Raw genomic sequence first — 20,599 nt, forward strand, 5'->3', positions numbered from 1 at the left:
GACTCAGATGAACTGAGTGAACTGGAGGGAAGGGGGCGGTGATAGCACTTGGCACACTTGTCTGTTCCACTTCAGCTTGATCCATGTGTTGTGATGCAGTGTCCTGGTTTGGCCCTCCACCATCAAATGACCAACAGCGAGGTAGGTATTAACAGCATAGCCTGTGGTTTCGCAGCCTCAATACAGGGGAAAAAACACTTTAGAGGATAATAAAGGCTTCTGGATTCAATGAAATCAAGAGGTAACAGAGATAGGAATGGATATCTGTGAGAAAAAAAAATAAGCCACAGCAGATTTGTCAATTTTTGGTAGTTGCCATTCCCCTCTCAGTCACCCATCTTGCTTTTTCCTATCTTATTATATATCTTCAATCTTCAATGCCAGAAAAGTCAGTGGTGCATCAGTGAAAACACAAGCTTTTCTGTTCCAGACATATCAGCCAGTCTGCCTTGAATTGAGGAATTTAGCACATCACCGGCGAAGAAGTGAAAAATCGCCTTCAGTATAACTTCAGACACCAGACATACTCATTTAAATGTCCTCCTGTCTCCAAAATGAGAAGGCCTTAGACTGCCGTAACATCAAGCTATTGCAATCATCAGTTCTGGGTATTTTGTTGATATCCAGCCCTATATACATGTGAATAAAATTGCAAAAGATGTCTTTTTCAGCAGTAAAGCAAATATGTTTATTAAGCACTTTAATATACATCAGAAAATTCCACTTCATATAATACAGGAATTCTTTTTAAATGAAAGTTGAATGTACATGGTAAGCTATTTACAATCCAATCACTGACAGTCAAATCAAAGATGACAGACAAAACACAGTCAAGACAAACAAGATAACTGCTTAATAAGACTATACAGTATGTTTTCCAACACTGTTTCTAGACCCGATCCTGCCTTGAATCCTTCTATTGACCCTTCATGGCATACGTTTGAGCTACTGTAGTACTGAAGAGCTGAGAGCTTTCACTAGGGCTTATAAGTGTTTGTGCATGCGATAGGTTTCTACTCCCCCCGATCCCAGTTCTTGGCAAAAAATAGCTCACTGTTGACAATATGAAAAGCCTGCAAAAATATGACACAGCCTGTAAACGCTAACGCAGCTCCACACAGTTCATGAGAAACAGATGTTTTAGTTCCCTCAGCGTCACAGTCAAGCACCTCCTCCCGTCCATCTCCCGCCGGGTAAAGTCCTGTTGACCTGATATTCAGCTTCTCACAGGGGGGAGGTGGGACAGAGTTGTGTTGTTTCAACTTTGGCTTTACAACTCTGCATTACAAACAATACCATTCACAGCTATGAGTTGTCTTAATGGCTGAACCCCTTTGAGCCGTTTTGTGTCATGCCCCTGAAAAATCCAGCAGGAATTACTGGAAATTAACCAAATGACAAGAAGGAAACACAGCTTGGATTTTGTTTCTTGCATTGCAGTAGGTTATACATGTAACTCTGCAGACAAATGCATTTCTTTAAATCACTGCTTTCACTTGAAATTGCTGCATTTAGCACCAAACTTTTGCTGACGGTACACAATGGGTTATTTAAATATTTTTTATGCACACACAAAATAATAACACACAAGCAACTGAAAAATCCCATAGGGACAAAATGAACTTTTTTTTTTTACATTTTCAATGAACCTCCCTCTTTCTTAGATATTTGTAATAATACACAAACGCACAAAGCCAACAATTGGGAGTCCAAAATAACTGCAGGCAACTTCTGAACACAGCACCATGGTAGAGCGTAATGCAACACAAAATGCAGCAAAAGTGGCTTTTTTCCAAAAAATAAATATGCTTGTATATACTTGTGAAGTAAATTGCCATAGCTATTAACATATTACACACAACATAGGTTTAGCACACTGATCAAGGTTAACACAGATTGTTTGGGGTCTCTAGGAAGGCAGACTATCAATGCGCTTAAATTCATACCATGGCGTCAGTTACTGTTATGTCCTGGTTTGTGACAATGTACTCAGAGGTACATTGCTGTCAGTGTGAAAAAGTAGACAGAACAAACATAATATAAAATAATAAAAAAGCATTGGTATGTTTCTCTCAAACAATTACTTTGATAAAACATGGGATACAAAGTGAATAGAACAAATGCATGTCTGTCATTTTACTTTTTTAAAAGTGCATACACTGTTTATTAAATAGCATTACATTAAATTAAAATGATAGTTTGCATGAATACATGAAGAAGGCTGTAACAGATGTAGGCACATCGATGTATCAGTTCACGTAAGCCTTAGGCAGCAATCAACAATCGTCCCTAGGAATTATTTTGAGGTCTCTCACTGGTGAACAAAAATCTAGTATTTTTTTTATGTAGATGAACAGTTGCTTTGGCACATTCCCTCCAATGTCTGCATGACGAATGGCACTCAAGACATCTGAAACGGTATAGGAATGATTTGGGTTAATGTTTTGCTTGGGAGGAAAAAGTCTACTTATCCAGATTGAGGCATTCTTCATGCAAATCTGATTAAATCCGACTAATGATGGTTGTGCTGAGAGCAATCCAGTATCAACTATAAGTTAGTTATTAGCCTCTATATTAGCCACTGTAAATGAACAGACAAGCCAAAGTCTTGCCTACATGCTGTCACCCTCACCTTAACTTCAATTTATAGACAAATGCTTTATGTATTTCATACTGGAGGATTATTTCGAAATGTATCTCTTACCAGCTATAATGGAGTCTCCTTTTTGTAGTTAAACCCAGGGTCTGATCCTTCAATCTGCAGTTTCAGGGCTTGTTTAAGGCTCAACTCAGTTTCCCCTATGGGATAGTTCTCTAGAACATCCTGGTGGCCTCTGTTCTGTACAGTCCGAGGAACTGATACCCTACTCAGGAAAACCTGATTACCCTGTAGATGATAGTTGGGGTTGGTCATGATGCCATTCCTCTTCTTCTCAGAACAGCTCTGCTGCTGGATAAAGAATTGATCTTGACCTTGCCCTCTTTCCTGCCGAATTGAACCACCAATCATGATCTTGCAATGGGGATCCTTCACTGCAATGTTCGCCACTGATTTGTTGAGGGCAATCCTCTTGTCAAACTGTGTCATCTCGTACTCCAGAACCTGACCTTGGGTTGATCCGCTGTTCTTTACTTTTTTCTTGTCTCCAAGTGCTCCTTTACCATTTGATGTCCCATTTCCAGTCTTACTTCCCTTTGTTGACTTGAGACTAGGTTTTAACTGAGACCAGTCAAAGTCATTGGATGGAGACGACGGCTGCTGACCTATGGACTTGGTGGTAGAGGAAGGGGACACAATAGACTGTCTGCTCCGGCTGCGAGGCAGTGAGTGCTGTTGGATTTGTTCTGTGAATGTCAGTCCATGAAAACTGTCGATCGGCACAGTCTGTGCTGTGGCTGTGGATGATGTGGTTCTCAATGAGGAGTTCTTTGAACTCTTGAGGGAATTATTTGAAAGGGAGGATTTCTGTCTATCTACTGTGGAATCAGGAGATTCTGATGGCGAACTGAAAGCATGGACAGGTCCATTGGGTAGACCACGTCCAGACGACTGCATGTCTCCTGCCCCAGTGCTGCCAGAGCTACTTGATTTAATGGTGAGGGACTGCATTTTACCAGTCACAGCCAATGGTGTCTTTTGTTCCATGGTGTGAACTGGGGAGGGACTGCAGCCATTTAGAGTTGAGGCCCCATACTTTTCCAGAAGTTTTATGATCATTGAATGGCCACCTTTTGCTGCCACTCTCATTGCCGTGCGTCCAAACTGATCAGCATGGTTTGGGTCAGCACCATTTTCAAGAAGTATTTGCACAACATCAATGTGACCCTCTTGTGCAGCTATGCCTAGTGCTGTTGCTCCCTGGTTGCAAGTATGATCCACATGCGTGCCGTTCTCTATCAAAAATTGCACAACTTTCGTGTGTCCTTGCCATGCAGCAGACTGGAGGGCAGATCGCTTCTCATTGTCACAGGCATTCACATCAGCATGATAGTTAATCAGCAGCCTCACCATTTCAACATGCCCTTGCCAGCAGGACACGTGGAGGGCCGTTCTGCCCTCCGTGTCACAAGCTTCCACATTTGCTCCATTTTCAAGGAAATACTCTGTCATGGCCAGCTGATTTTCAAGTGCCAATATGTAGAGTGTTGGGCGTCCATCTGCATCTTTGTAATCTATATCAGCACCATGGCTCAGCAGCAGTTCAACAATGTCTCTGTGGCCTTCTAGTGCCGCCACCCTAAGAGCATTCCTCCCATCATATCCCCTCTCGTCAATGCATGACTTGTTTTCCAGAAGAATTTGCACACAGTCATAGTGACCCTCTTGTGCAGCTAATATAAGCTGTATTCTACCATCATTATCAACCTCTGTACAACGAGCACCTTGCTCAATAAGGGCATCACACACTTGACGGTGGCCCTCAAATGAAGCCATGTGTAGCGGGGTCCAGCCTGCGTCATCCCTGTGATTCTCGTCCAGACCTCTGTCCAGCAGAGTTCTGACCACCTCCACATTACCCTGAGCAGATGCAATGCTCAGCACAGTCCTTCCCTCACTGTCGATGCTATCAACAGCAGCCCCCCAAAAAAGTAATGTGTTGACAACAGAGGCATGGCCCATTGATGCAGCAGCAAGAAGAGGAGTGCGACCATTGTTGTCTGTGTGATCCACATCAGCTCCACCTTCCAAAAGCAGATCAACTACATCAACGTGTCCTTCATAGCCAGCCACAAGGAGAGGAGTCATGCAGTCTTTATCACAGTGGTCAACCTCTGCTCCCCTGTCGATCAGAAGGCTAACAACAGAAGCATGGCCTTTACTTGCAGGAACACAGAGAGCAGCGACTGAGAGGGCAGTCCTCCCATCCACATCTTCATGATTAACTTCGGCCCCGTGGTCCAAGAGGTGCTCAACAATCTCTCTGTGTCCCATGTATGCCGCAGCAATGAGAGCTGTTCTTCCTTCATTGTCTGCCTTGTTGACCTCAGCCCCATGCTGGAGAAGGTTCAACACTATGTCTTCATGGCCTCCCCAAGCAGCAGCTCTCAAAGCAGTTCTACCATCAGCATCAGCACAGTCCACTTTGGCACCAGCATAAAGCAGAGCAGATACAACCTCTGAATGTCCACCCCAAGCTGCTGAGCGCAGGGCTGTCCATCCATCATGATCTGTGTGGTTTATGTTGGCCTCACAACCAATTAGGCAGTTGACCACTTTGGTATGGCCTTGCCTTGCAGCAAGAGTAAGTGCTGTTTGTCCATGGTTGTCTTCTAGCTCCATGTTTGCCCCCCTAGATATGAGCAAGTTGACCACATCAAGGTTTCCACTGTATGCGGCGTTGGCCAGCAGAGTTCTCCCACTGGAGTCACACTGGTTCACAGATGCCCCGTTATCAAGCAATGTCCGTATTGAGTCCTCTCTTTCCAGGGCCTGTTGTACAATACATGATGCATGGTCGTCCTCATTGTTTACATGAGCTCCAGCTTTGACCAGAAGTTGTAGGACCTCCTGTTCTCTTGGTATGGAGGTGGTCAAGGAGTCTTTAGCAGGGGTTCCATTCCAAACCATCCAAAGAGCCAGATTAAAAGGCTCAATCTGCAGATTGGAATTGACAAGGTGCAATGCAAATTCCTGCACTTCGAGTGGTTTGAGCTGCTTTGCTCGGCAAGTATAACTCATCGCCAACATCCTATGTCCCTCTGCTGCATTGCACAAGTACTTCTGTGTGCAATGCTTAACATCCAGTAGCCACTCTGCAAAACTGTAGTGAAAAAGGATTTTAGTACTCCCGAGGCCATCAACCAACAACTTGGAGAGAATGTCCATCTTTTTCTGAAACTCTTCCATAGTCAGTGTCATGTTTTTGGTCCAGACTGCATGGTACAGTTCCTTGACCGTGAGTGGCCTGCAAGTTGCCAGGATTACATTGAGGATGGGCTGGACTTTGGCAAACTGTTTTCTGACGAATAGTCTCTGGCAGAGCCACAGGTAGAGACCATTAAGAGTGCCAGGGATGTCTCGGATCTCACGAAGCATGATGAAGTTCTCCACCACACCATCCAGCACACGCTCCAGGTAGAGGAAGCAGCCACTGCTTTTGATGTGGAGTTGGTTGAGCATCTCTGCTGTCTCCTTGGTGAGGTGCTGCCTCAGGGCCTCCTCCTGGTCCAGCCTGTGTAGGATGTACTGTTGCACATCCTTGACGATGTAGGCCTTGCGCAGATCATCGAGGCTGATTTTGCGGAATCCTGAAAGAAAAGAAATGGACATTAGAGGAGTCCAATGACAAATTGATGACATGTAGGAGGAACTGAAAAATAACATGGCCAGTATTTTGAAGAATACGAAAAAATGTAAAGGATAACAATCAATGGCAGCGGTTGTAGAAATCATAGTTGATGATAAGTAGTGTTACTTTCCCCCTTGAGTCATTATCTTAAGTCTGACCTTGAGATCATACCCAGTATTTATCCATTGATCTTGTACCTTTGGATAATTAGGTTAAGCCAACCTTTAATTTCCTAAGGCATAGGATAATTAACAGTTAAGCCATGTTGTTAAAGAAAAACCTTTCAGAGGAATTGAGAGCATAACCCCTCCGGCTGCTGGAAGCAGACATGATCAGCGGGAGTTCGCGATCAGTTCAGCCCATAAAGAACTAAGGAAAACAAAGTCGTGGTAATTAGTGCAGTATATTTTGCCTCATGCAGAAGCAATTTCAGCTGTAATAATTTAGAGTGTGCCTGTAACAATAAATTTAATAAAAACCTGACTGAGTAATGAATACATCATATTAAATTGTACCTGTGTTGTTGCATGTACCATGTACCGCAACACACAAATGTACTAAAACAGAAAAAAAACTCAAAAGGGAAAGCACCAGTCTTTAAAGAAAAGCCACATATAAAGGTAACTATGTCTAAAAATAAAACCCACATACTCTGAGAAAAAAATTTAATTTCTTGTAAGTTTGGTTAGTTGGTCATGTAACCCATTCACTGACTACAGAGGTTATTAGTGCTTAATCAGTAGGCGCAAATCTGTGGTACGGGCTGATGATGTACAGGAATCAAAATGGAGGAGAGCAATTTCATTTCCATGCCAGGCATTTCCATGCCTGTAGCACATCAGTGATCTGTAAAACATCTCTCCAGCGCCTCACTTATTATCATGCTACATGCTCCCAGCACAGACCTCCTCCTCAGACATCATTCTGAAAAAAATGAATGATCTTTAATGATGATCTTTAATGGGAATTCCTCTCAGAGACGTGGAAAAATGGCTCCATAATAGCCTCGGCTAATGGGCATAAAGTGAACTTTCCTCCATGTTAAAACAATCTGTTCATGGTCTGTGTAGCCACCAGCCAGAGGGCAAGAAGAGCATTTTTTGCATACTTATATTTACAGTTCCCATGGTTCTCAGGGGTTACTGGGTCAGGAGAAAAATGTCACCAGCGGCTCTATCAGTGTTATTGACATACTGTATTTTACAATGACTAACAGGCCGGCCTCCTAGCATGGGAAAAGGAGTTGCATTTTTCTCCCTAAGAAGGTGCACTTGTATGCCAGGCTGAACATGAACTCATTAACATTGACCTTTTTAAAGTAATTAAAGTTTTAATTTTAGGCATCTCATTATTGACTGAACATTTTATGTACTGACAGGAAACTACTCTAAACTTAAATGGTTTTGCTGAAAAGAATCTACAAAATTCAGCGCCAGTACTTTTATCTTTAACAGTTAACTGTGATTGCTTTGATTATATAACACAACTTTTCCCAGTACATAATATGAATCAGACTCTGTCACCAAGCCTGAGGCAGCGCTCTGTTCATCTGACTGCTATTGTGTGGGTAGAAAAGGCTGTGAAATCTTACTCCACACAGGGCCAGTGCTAACCGCACCTGGAAGCTAGATAACAGACCTGATGAGTTTAACGAGAGTTCCCAAGCGCATACTGACAGTCTGGACAACAGACCCTGGTAAACAGAAGGAGCGATGGGTTTTCTTTATCATCTGCTTCTGAGTTTGTTTAAGATAAGCACGCCTCCATTAACTGTGTCTCGCAATAATCTTTTTCTTTGTCCTTGAGGCCTTGGTTATGTTTCAAACTGATAAAACAGATTAAATTAAGTCATTCACACCTCAGATACGGACTACGTTTAATTATATCCTTTGCTACATGCCAGAAAATGAGAATCAGAGACACAATGATTTTGATTCTAATAAATCACACTCTTTGGTCAGACTTTGTTATAGGCATTGTTTAACTGAAGTCGGTATGTCTGTAGAAACAGACATTTACGACGGCATCACCTGAATGTGTAAATTAGCGGAACAAAGCCAGACTGAAAGGTGAGTGCTTCTCTGCAGCCTCTCACTGCAGATTCGGACTGTACCAAAGTAATAACTAATGCTAAAGGAGGGTTTATCGCTGCGGACATGTGACCGTACTCGAAGTCGTAGAGAATACAGAGTTTAAGCATCTGGTCAAAGTGGTTGAGCCCCGCTACAATGTGCCTTCATGTGTGCATGTTAGTCGGTCCGTCGTGCCTGCCCTGTACAAACAAGCACAAGCTGCAGTTGTTCAGGAATTAACAGGTCAGAGTGTTACGATGGAGAATTACTGACATTTGCAATATTTATTTTTTCTTATTAGTTATTAACTGCTACAGTAAGAATTTACCGAAAATGTACTGGACCGTGACCCCCAAACTGAGGTACATACCGAACGGTGAATTTTGTGTATCGTTACACTCCTCAGTGCCTAAAAAGGAGGGTAGTTGGACTGGTTGGTGTTAGCCTCAACACAGAACAGAAAACTGTGCAACGTGATGTACCCCCCCCGTCACATGCCACCCACCACCACAAGTAAATTCCCAACCTGCGGGAAACACTGAGTTGCTAACCCCCGACAGATAAAGGGTAAATTGTTGGGATTTGTGACTTTGTTGTAATAGGGATTAATATGGACAGACAGGTTTTGTTCCAGTTTAGACTGAAGAGCTAAACCTGAAATAAATACAAAACAAAACATATTTCGCTTCTTCTGAATATCTATAGTCAATAGATGTAATTCAATGTATGACAGGGGGGGCAGCTGTACAAACTGCTGGTAAGTATCCCTCTCCAGCATTATATCATATAATTGGCCAATCATAACAAAAACTCAATGACCCTAACCTACTTTCAGTCTGCCATTGTTTTCAGTGACTGTGTGCATGTTCCACCCTCCCTCCCTTTACCCTCTTTACTCCAGCTCCATGACCGCCTGCACCAGCTCCCACTCCAGTCCTTGATAAGTACCTGACATTACAAGAGACAGATACACCCGTAGCGTGGATAGTAGCTATAGGTAAGTAAAAACACTCAAGCACTTCTACCTTTGAGTACTAAAAACCATTAAAGATTTTGTGTATATTCAAAATCTTTGCCACAAAAAACCTGACTGATCACTCATTTTGACAGGGCCTTGGGAAGAAATGGAATGGGTCATTATGAGTCTGGCGATGGATTCTTTCAAGTTTATATCAAAAGATACAGAAACATTTGAAGGTACCTAATGATCCCAATGTGCATTCCTGTTCTCAGTGTACTCACTAGTCCTCTGGCTCAAACTTCAAGCATTAAAGATCAAATTTCAGCCTGCCGTGCAATCCTCAGAGGTTTTCTCACTCTTCCTCTCCTTATTTTCTCTAGCCTTCTGCTACATGTCAGATTCTTAGTGTTCGTTTAGCTTGAAGGCCTAGCTAGTGTACATGCTTCCTTCCTATTTTATTGGCATTTTTTTTATGCCAATATCTTTTCAGGCTAGTGCACAATCACAGGTGGCTCAGTCGACCCAGGCACATAGTTTCAAATTTGCATTTACAAATGATGTTGAAAGACAGACATCTGATGCCTGGTGTGATCCCCTGCCTATGTGTGCGACTCTCTGATGCTCCCACGTCACTGACTGGTCCTCCTACTCCTTTTGGACCCAATCCTTCTTTGGACATTCTGGGTTTGCTCCAGTTGGGACAGGAAACCCACTAGCTAAGAGGGGGGGAAGAGGCCATTACAGGGAAAAAACAAGGACAAAAAAAGACTTCAGGGGACCAAGAAGAAACTTTTTTTCACCCAGCCAGTGACTTCAGCAAAGTGTTACATTTAATATTTTGTCTTGATGTTGATTTGTTCTGTTCACAAGGGGCCTAAGAAAAACATTGAGTGTGCATTACAGCCCAATTCTGGAGATGTTACTCTATCATGAATATTTTCTCAAGGGAACAAAAGAAAAAATGCTTCTGTGCTGTAGTTTATGATAAACAGTTTCTCCTACATTCCACGGTCGCTGACACACCAATTATGAAGATACAGTGACTAGGAAAGCTGGAGGAGGGAGGAGGAGACAGAAATTTGACTGCAGCTACCATGAAATAAAGCACTCGCCTGGATAAAAAAGTTAAAAAAAAAAAGGATATATTTGCAAGAAACAAAAGGAGAGAACAAGCAAGAATCTTCAGTCAGAACACACCAAAAATGCTCTTTTTTCACTGCACATGGTGGAAGATGACCTACAATTTCCACTTTAGTCATCAGCAGACATCACTTCATAGGGCTTGGATGTCAACTGTGAAGTCATTGCATTATTACTGCCCTACTCCTGCAGATAAAGCACTAAAACAACCACAGGAGGAAAGTCTTCCAACCTGTATTTGATGGCTGTGGTGTAACAGGAACTACTATTAAATACTACACAAGAATGCAAGAACTTTCATTGGCTACAAATGTTCAAATGCCATCCAAGAACCATTTTCTTTCTTTCCAAAACCAGACCGTCATGAAAGCCTAGGTTTTGCACCATTATAAGTGATCTACACAAACTGTAGCTGAGTATTGTGTGTGTGTGTGTGTGTGTGTGTGTTAGAGAGGATGGTTCAGAGTCTGAACAAAAGCGACTGCTAAACAAGCAACAAATGACACATTCATCAGGGTGAGGGATGCAGCTCCCGAGTACAGGCCTCTGAGCCAGCTGCTGCTCGTTACAGAACTGGATACCAGCCACAGGAGACAGAGCCCCATGTACAAAAGAGGGACTGTTTGCCTTCTAGATTAATTTTTCAGATGACAAACGAGGCTGCGTGTGCATGTGCGTTGAGAAATAAGAGGTCCGAGCTCATCGACCGGGATTTCAGAATGGAAGCGTCTCCGATTCGGCACGTTCTTTGCGAGACACCATCTTAGGTCATCTGATCCATAAAGAAAACAGAAACCAAAGCCTCGCTGCCCTCTCCTCAGGCTCTCCAGTAAACCCGCGCTCGACAAACGTCTGTTCGACAGCTGCAGCGTTCCCGGCTCCAAAAAACATGAGAGCGCCAACCTCCTAAACACAAGTATGTGGATGAGAGTCAGCTCCAACGGTCTGCAAACAACAGTCCTTTGAAAAGAGTGCTGCTATTTAATCTTTGAAAAATACTGTTAGGTTCCTTGTTTGATTATATACACTCTCTAATTTCTCGTTTTACAGACGAATGGAGATAACACTCTCTATTTTATCTTGGATAAATGTGGCTTATTCACAAGTGAGAAAAGACAAAGCCAAGCACTGAGAAGCTTTGACTGAAATGGGGCACTAATTCAACTGTGCAAAGATAACTGTTGCAGGAGAAAATCCTTTTAGATTAGCTGCTACATTTTATGTGCACTGTATATTTCCTGCCACACTAAACGACCACCAAGCGAGACACTGAAATGATTACAATTTAACAATTAATTTATGTTCCGCTAGAGGCAAAGCACATGAAAACACTCCTGCCCAAACACGCCTCTTGCTGAATTTCAAACGGGATGTGAAAGCGTTTCCAGTCAAACCTGTTGTGTTGCAACTGAACAGGTGAGGGGTGGAGTGAGCTGGAATACATTTAAAACACTCCTTTTCAAACATATCTGTAACGGACGCAAAATTACTGGCCTCATCTATCTGTTAAAGTGACGGCATCTTGTCATTCAGATGTTAAAGTTCCTCACGGCTTCATTTAGACGAGCGAGAGAGAGACAGTGTCACACACACGCATAGGATATACAGTATATATAATTAATATTATGTTGATGTTCTGATTATTGTTATTTGTAGTGTCCACAGGCTCTGTTACATCACAGGCTGCATCACTGATGGATTTTAAAACTTATTTTGCCATTGAGGCCTAACAACATCCAACAGTGCACGAGGACTGAATGTCAGGACGATAAGTTGGGACTCTCATTTGATCAAATGCTGGATGTAAAGAGTTTTGCTGTATATGGAGAAACTTGTGCTGCTGTAACCTTTACATTAATCCGGCGGAAGAGCTGCAAGGATCAGTTGATAATCGAAAGAGATACTGAGATGAGATAGCAAGACTGCTGTTGTGACTTTTAGGTAAATATGACCAATGTGCTTATTCAGATAAGACACCAACATGTTAAACTGCCGCTTAAGAGGTGCACTCTGATGAAGCTATCAAACCATCTGCACAAAGAATAATACATCAGTCATATGAGTGTCTATGAAAAACACCAGAAAAAAGTTATTTTGAATGACAGGAGCTCATTAAGATGGTGACAAGAGAGTGAGTCAGAAGGCTGTGCACCTGGTCACATGTGTATGCCTTCACTCACTGCATCCCATAATGGATATCTACTCTAAGAGAGTTGTCACTATACATCATGGAGCTTCTTGCAGCTGCACACATGAATGGAAATTTTATCCAAGTGAAGAAATTCCAGAAGAGAACTGAAATAACAGTGTGTTAAGCCAGGAATACACAGATCAAACCGGACCAACTGTACATAAATAGTATGAAGTTCATTCAAACTGTCCATTTACCAATTTCTGTAATCGGGGAAAAAGTAGGGCTTGTACAGCCAATAATCCCTCTTTTCATGCCACGTGGTCCTTTTCTTTTTTTTGCCCTTCAGTTTAAAAGGTTATACATCTTTTATGTGCTAAATAAGTTCCATGATCCTAAGTACCATAAAACCTAAAATAACTAAAAGCTTGTATCTTCAGAAAGAAATTAGCCTTCATGGTGGCAGTAAGCTCTTGTAGTGCTGGGACTTCCCTGCCCCACACAGGATCAAATTTCCTCAATTCCTGCCCATGTTTTTGTTCATCATTACACTGGCTGACCTCCCGGTGACCTCATTTAGCCCTACCAGCACATGTTTCCATTCACCTGCAATAGAAACTACTCAGTCTAGCATGTCAGTCATGTTTTATTAGAATAAAACACAAGTCAAACAAGCCATTATCTGCTATCAACATGCAGTGCCAGGAAGGTCTGGAACCATTTTATAAAGATTTCACAGGGAAACGTCCAGACAACAGTTTAAGCACGCGGAAAGCTGTGGCAGCTTGCTGTGGAATCAGGTACTTGCAAAGTCATCCTTGGCATGTAGGTCAAAAGGCAGTGTGGTATAAAAATCCCCCATCTTTATTTTAGAGGCCTTTACCCCTGCAGCAAAACCAGCCAAAAACGTGCCAGGAATTCCACTGCATTTATTCCAACTAAAGTTAGATTAAGACTTAATTAAAGCACCCTTCAATTAAAGCAAAAGCTGACAAGTCGTGCTCTGTACTACAGCCTTGAAAAAATGAAAAATCTCTAGTCTATAAAAATTTGGCAGAGGCATGCCACATACCAAAGGGCATCACCTCAGGAGGAAAGAGGCCAGCCGGTTCGTCCGCCATGTTCAGAATCGTGTTACTGCAGTGCAGCACCCAAGGTGTTATAGATACAGACACGGTAGACCTGTAATTTGCCCGGCTGTCAGACTGCATGGTGGTAAATTACAGTATTCAGCGAGGATTATGGTCTTCAGCTCATCCAAAGTGAGGCTCAACATGCAGCCTCACAGACGATAACTCATACATGAATATGGACATAAATCAGCTTGTCTGTGTAAGCCAATTTCAAGAAAGGGGGAGGTAAGCTAATTAAATATGTCGTCCTTGCTCTTGTTACCCAGACATCGAGGCACAGACATCCAATACTGAAAACTCTAAGAAGAGCTTTTATTATGTTTTGGTAGCAGGAGGCATTTGTCGAATGTGCTCTTTGGTTTAGCGCTGGGCAGTTTGGTCTCTCTGGTGACGGCCGCAGCATGGCCAGAACGTGTTGGAATTGGTTTTAAAGTTCTTTAAAGTATTAAATAAAGACTTTTTAATTATTGGCTTGAAGAGTGCCTTGGAGCTCCTTCCCCTTTCAATACTGAAAATTGTTCTTGGCATCTAATCTCTCATATAACTTACAATTTTATTTCATAGTTAAGTTTCAAATTCATCTGTTGCATTCGTGCAACTACACATCCAATCATCTCAATAATGCCACAAAATGTCATTTACTGGGGAGTCGGTAAGCAGAGCCATCTTTGTCTCTCTTCGGGGAGCATTCCACGGCCCAGAAGAAATAAACCATCCTCGCTGCTTTACGACTGTGTTTGTGTTGTCAGTCGGCCAGAAGAGCTCGCTGTCCCTCCAGTGAGGTCTCACATTTGACCGAATAGAAAGCTTACAAAAAAAAAACACATCCATGGAGATGTTAAGAGTTTTGTTGACCTTTTTGCGGCGGAACGACCGTGCCCTGTGTCAGACTCACTCGCAGGCCTCGGGACAAAGGGCTGCTCAGAGAAGTGGAGGAGGGCGCATACTTTAAACAGGGCTGCTCTTTTCATTTGTGATCATTGGTGGTAAATCAGTTCTGTCTCTGGGCGGGTTGGGTAAAGAAAGCTCCATTCACGGCGGGCAGAGTGGAGGTGGAAGATGTGGTTCAAGTCCTTTGCCAGGGTGGGTTACCCTCTCTCCAAAGAGACACGAACACAGGAAACAAAAACACAGACCCACCACAGAGTCACATAATTTCCTGACTGTGTAGCTTTTATTATACAATAGCTGTGGAATTTGAAATGGCTTATCTATATACAGTGGGGTCTGGAAGAAGAAAAATCTCAGAACTTGAGCAAATGTGTCATCTTAGGAAGGAAATGAGTAAACCCCCCATCAAAATGCCTCACTGGATGAGTGTCTTCTTAAAGTGGCCACACGCTCCTGCAGCATTCCTCAGACTGAGCCAGGAATATAACCGTCTTAATTATAGCTGTGATTCATAACTAAGAGGGGCTTTTATGTGTGGTTTTGTGTGTGTGTGTATGTGTGGCTATTTTCCAAGTTTCTTCTTGGTACACCCCCAACGCCTGCCAAGTGCCCCATGTGACCAACTGGAAGACCTAAGAGTAAAATTGGGAAAAGAATGAAAATAATGAAGTATTTTATGATAGTGGAAATTAATCTAATTGAAGTTGCTGTAACAGTGCAGAGCAGGAATGTGGTTGTTTAAGGGGAGCTATTATCTTTCACAGCTCCAGTAGCACACTGATGCTATATCATTATAACCACTGGCACACTGCAGTTGACAAATCCATGCCTTCTCCATCCGTCCTCATCCCTCACTCATGTTGGCTTTTGTCTCTAAGTACAGCTTGCACGAGGTTTTGTTTTGTGTTTCCTTTAAAACTGGGCTGTATCATTGTCATCTACCTCCTCCTGTATTCGTGGATTAGTCACGACATGCTTCCACACGGGTGGAGAGATTTGAGTGGCAATACTCTGCTCACTCCGATTATCTCAGATCTGAACACGTGCATTTTACCTCTATACTGCTGCTAAAACCGATTTGAGATAAAGACGAATCTCATCAAGTATTTTATCTCCTCTTTTTTTTTTTTAGGTAGTTATTTGGCTATTTGTGATCTATGTGATAAGAGTTGAGCTTTTTTTAATATATATAATTATTTTAGGGGCATTTCATGCCTTTATTTGATAGTCAACAGTGGAGAGATGAGGAATGACTTCAATATAAAATATAAATATAAAATATAAAGTTATTTGTAGCTTTTACTGATCAATTCAGTGAGGGAATCTAAAGGATTCTGATTTGATGAGTGGATTCACTACTGAATTCAGATTCAATCCCAAACCCTACCTCTCTATTCAACCTATTTCTATATATTTCCAGCACTTCTGTCATAGTAATGTAGTCAGACTGCTATGCTGTGACCTTACATGACTCATTAGCTGGATGTCACAATGTAGGAAAGAAAGTTATTTCTACTTCTGTACTTTAAAGCTGCGCTGGAAACGAGCATCAGTTAAAGGGCTAAAATATCGAGGCACGAGACAATGAAAATGTAAATGTACTTGCTGAAGCACAAGCTAATATCAATATCAATATCATATTAATATCAGAGTTGAGTTGCTCAGTGTGTGCACCAACCAACGTCTCTTTTCTGTGCTTCAACAAGATTTCATCCCTCTCTTATCAAAGAATTATTCATGAATGTTTGCTGAAACTTCTTAGACACACTCATGTTCTCCACGCAGTACTATCTGCTAACACTAGGAAAGCGCCTTCACATACTCACTAGTTGAGAAACAGTGACTTTGACAAGCATGCACCATAAACAATATTGGGCAGATGGTAGCCATTACAGTTCAGTGATGCCTCCACACGATAAAAAGATCACACACTAGGCTGGATCAAACGCTATGAGGGGATTATGATTCAAATGAGTCTGTAATCATTTTAATGAGGCCATAAGCAAAGTGAAATTTTTGGAAAAACAATGCAAAAAACAAAAGGAGGGTCTTCAAAACGCCACAATAAATAGAATTTCTGTTTCACAATATATTGAATATGGCTCAATTAGAATTTGGACAGTTAAACAAGGCATTTCTGAGTCTGCCCCAATATAAGTGCCAATTTTGAGACATCATCACCATTATCAGTCTTGTTCGAGTCAGAAAATGATGAGAGACTGAGGTATGAGCTGTTGAAAAAAATACATGTCTGAGAGGCTGTTTCTATTTAAACGCCCAACCCCCTGTCTCCCACCTCCACCCCGCCTCTCTTTCCCCTTTCCCTCGCTCTCCTTCTGCCGGAGGCCTTGTTAAATTGGCACAGATTCTACCCGGCCGCCAACCAAAATCGCTGCCTAAGTGTTTCCACTCCGCTACCCCTATCATGGCCTTACAGTAGCACAGCACACAGAGGGGGTACGCACCGCAGGAGCAAGCTTCTCTCCGTATGTCTGCTGACACTTGGGACATAAAGAAGCAGCTCTGCTACAGATCGACATATTTGCATCAAGAAGCTTAATCAAAACTGAGTGATCATATAATGTGAGTCAGCCAGAAGGATACTCTGCAAAATTCTTGTACTCCTCCACACAAACAGAACGGTCTTTGTTTGCGAGGCTTTAGCCGAGCGGATGCAAACGAGGCATTCTGCTGCAGAAAGTCAGAATGCCTCCTTCTTCCTGCTCGGTCTCAGAGGTGTTGAAAACTTCCCAAAGCACATTCCACTCTGAGACAGACACAAGGAATAACACTTGAGCAAGGAAAGAAAAATTCAGAGTTCTGCTCCTGGGGGGGAAAAGCCATCTTTTAGAAGAAAAAACCCAAACACATTCCAGCTGATGCAGATAGTATGTGTCAGACTCAAGTGAATGAAACACAAATCAAAAGACAAGTTTCTCTCTTCAAAAGGAAATTCTTTCAGAAATCTTAAAAGCATCATGGCAGACTTCTGGTCCAGCAACGTTTCTGCAAGATGACCTTCTGGTTAAAGGTTATTCCTCAAACTTTATCGACACTATATTCACACAACCACAGAGTTCCCATCACCGCAGACCAGAGTATACTGGGAAACCCACACAACCTCCACCCCAGACAAAATAGGCCGCTCGCATAAAATAGGAGTTGGCTTTGCACAGAGCATGAAAGTGGAGTCTTTTGGCAGGTCACTGCCATCTCTGACTTGTAAACAATATGGAGGGTATTTTTAGGGGACACTTGGCCTCAATTTGATACTCTGAAGTCCTTTGGTCTATTTTAGGTCCAGTGCTGCATGAATAAGGAGCATTCACACTGCTGTATTCATAATAAGGCGCACAAGCTAATGGAGGACAAGGTAAGTGGGTGAATGTGTTTGTGTGCATGTCTACATCCGTCTATGTGAGAGGAAAAGAAGCCAGCCTAGCAGAAGAATTTCCAGAGTTGAACTAAAAGCGGAAGACTGGATCTAGACAAAACAAAGACGCTGCTAAAAGCATCTGCAAAGGAGAAAGGCCGAGGCTCATTGTAGGTCTGTAGGAGCATCTCAATGCACAAACTCAATAGGATGAAAGTAAACCAAAAAAAAAAGCAAAAACAAAATCACATATGTCCTTCACTCCTTTCAAATGGGGGCATCACATCTCTGTTCCTCTGTTCAAAAGAAGACTCATTTTTTTAAAACCAATTGCTGGGCAATTGGAGTAAGAGCTTGACAAAAGCTTGGCCATCATCAAAGAGGCAGTAAAAAGGGAAAGAGATGAGAGCCAGTCCAAAAAAAGAAAAGAAAGAAGATAACTGCTGTTTATCAGATTGTTCCAAGATGAAATTCCCTTCAAACCATATCAAAAACAAAAAGAACAGACAGCTCATCAGCTTGCAACATAAGAGGAGAAAAGGCAAATAGGCAATCACAGAACTCCCAGAGATACTCTGAAGTAAGTTGCAGATAACAGTTTCCCATTAGCATTTACATCTGTGGCATACACAGCTATATATTCCCCTGGTGACTCCACTGTCAACTTTATGTGCAACTGCAAATAAAATCTGACGATTTAAATCTCAGGTCGGGCCAGACACAGCAGACAGCGCGCGCACACACACACACACATACACACACCAGAAAATACGATTTAATGCAAATTGCTGCTGAAAGGAAATCAAATATAAAACTTCTTCTCCATCTGTGTTGTCTGTGGGCTCAAAGTTTTGGAAAATGCTGTGAGGATGCTTTATACTACACTCTGATACCAATCCAGAATCCAGCACTGGCACCTACGTCGAAGCTTTGATGTTAGAGGAAAGCGTGGGTGGGCATGCCTTTGCGATTATGAAGTGGGCAGCTTGCATCACAGTTGGTTTGTTGAATTAGACGCACGACGCCCACTAAAGACTCAAAGTGAGTTCTGGTGTCCTAAAAGTCGTCACCCCCCTTGCTGCCACTGTCAACACCGATCAGATCTACGCTCATCTAAACTACACTTACTCCAGTCTGACGCCTACACTTAAGATTTCACTTAATCCCCAACACTGCACCCAATCATTTACAACCCACTTTCAAACTACATTGTTGAGTTAAGGTGTAAACACATGACAATCTTTCTAATGAGAGAAAAGTGCTCTGATAGTGGTGACACTGAACTGCTTCATTCATTTATACCCAATCAAAACACAAATGACACCCATTTTAAAAGAGAACTGGAGTCTGAAAGCCCTGCTGGTGACCTCTTCAATGCATGTGGCTCTTTATATTTAACTGGACGAATGTAGTTTAAACGGGCTGACCGACGCCGCCTTCCTTAGAGCTGCATTCACTCTACTTGACCTATAAATATAATGTTAAGTGTCTTACTAGTTATCACAGGAGCCTTGTGATACAAAATGTGATTACACTTTGCCCAAACCACGTTTTAGAATTTTTTTTTGCCATTCTGAAATGTTGAACAAAAGGTCCACAGCAAAATTTAGGCTTTTATTAAGAATTTTGGTGAATGAAAAGCTGGTTTAAAGACAATGTTTAAAATGAAAACAGAGATGTAAGAAGTCACACTATTTAATATCCAAATACAAATCAATAAATGTATATAGTTTTTCAAATTTTTTGTTTAATGTTTTTTAGGGCAGCAACTAATGATTGTGGAATAATTCCCCAATTACCTTCTTGATTAAAAGTTTTGTCAATAAATAATAATAATAACAATGGTGCCTTAAAATTCCCTGTTTTGTCCAACAAACAGTCCAAAATATATTCAACTCACAATGACAGAAAAGAGAGAAAATCAGCAAATCCTCACATTAGAGGAGCTGAAACCACAGAATGTTTGACATACTGCTTCAAAAATGACTGAAATCATTCATTTATTATCAAAATAGTTAATTGTCCAGTGGTTTCAGCTCTAATAATGTATATTCTGAACATATTATGCCACAGACGAACAGACAACCTTTAGAGAGTCGCCTACAAATTGTATAAAAAGTAAATTGTACACAACACAGTTTTGCATTCAAAGTGGAGATACTATGAGTATGTACAGCTACATTATCAGTATTGTTTTCCTTTAAACTATCACTTGTTGAGAGCCAGCTGGTCTCAAACATGCCTACGCACCTTACCAACGGACTTCTAGAATACCTTCAAAACTGCATGGCATTCTTCTGAACATGTGCCAGAGATTGAATTCACCTCCCACTAAAAGCTAAATGCTGGTCAACCTTGTTGGTGCTGCTGTCAACAAGTCCAGTAGGACTTTGTGTACATTTTATCTTCACATCATCTCACAGTTTCCTGCTGGCCACAATACACTCCCTGACAGAGACAGATCAAAAACAGGATCATGCTTGTCATCATGTATCATACATGTTCCTGATTGGCTGCATATTGTGTTGCTCTACACAACACAGCGGCAAGTCAAGACTCAAAACCTGCTGCTGTCTCTATGCCAAGTTCGCACAGTCTTTTTTTTGTT

General features: G+C 41.9%; 1 protein-coding gene across 1 annotated transcript in view; it reads right to left on the reverse strand.

The window, feature by feature from the left end:
* Window positions 1-2,061: 2,061 nt before the first annotated feature.
* Window positions 2,062-20,599, reverse strand: part of ankrd50 (ankyrin repeat domain 50) — a 32,748-nt gene continuing 14,210 nt past the window's right edge. Inside the window, exons 3-4 of the mRNA XM_070913037.1 lie at window positions 2,705-6,249; window positions 2,062-2,410 (exon numbers count right to left, since the gene is read on the reverse strand). Coding sequence (XP_070769138.1) covers window positions 2,708-6,249 — 3,542 coding nt within the window. The 3' untranslated portion in view covers window positions 2,062-2,410; window positions 2,705-2,707. The remainder of the gene's footprint in view (window positions 2,411-2,704; window positions 6,250-20,599) is intronic.

The sequence above is a fragment of the Enoplosus armatus genome, chromosome 10 (assembly GCF_043641665.1).
Source record: "Enoplosus armatus isolate fEnoArm2 chromosome 10, fEnoArm2.hap1, whole genome shotgun sequence".
Taxonomy (NCBI): domain Eukaryota; kingdom Metazoa; phylum Chordata; class Actinopteri; order Centrarchiformes; family Enoplosidae; genus Enoplosus; species Enoplosus armatus.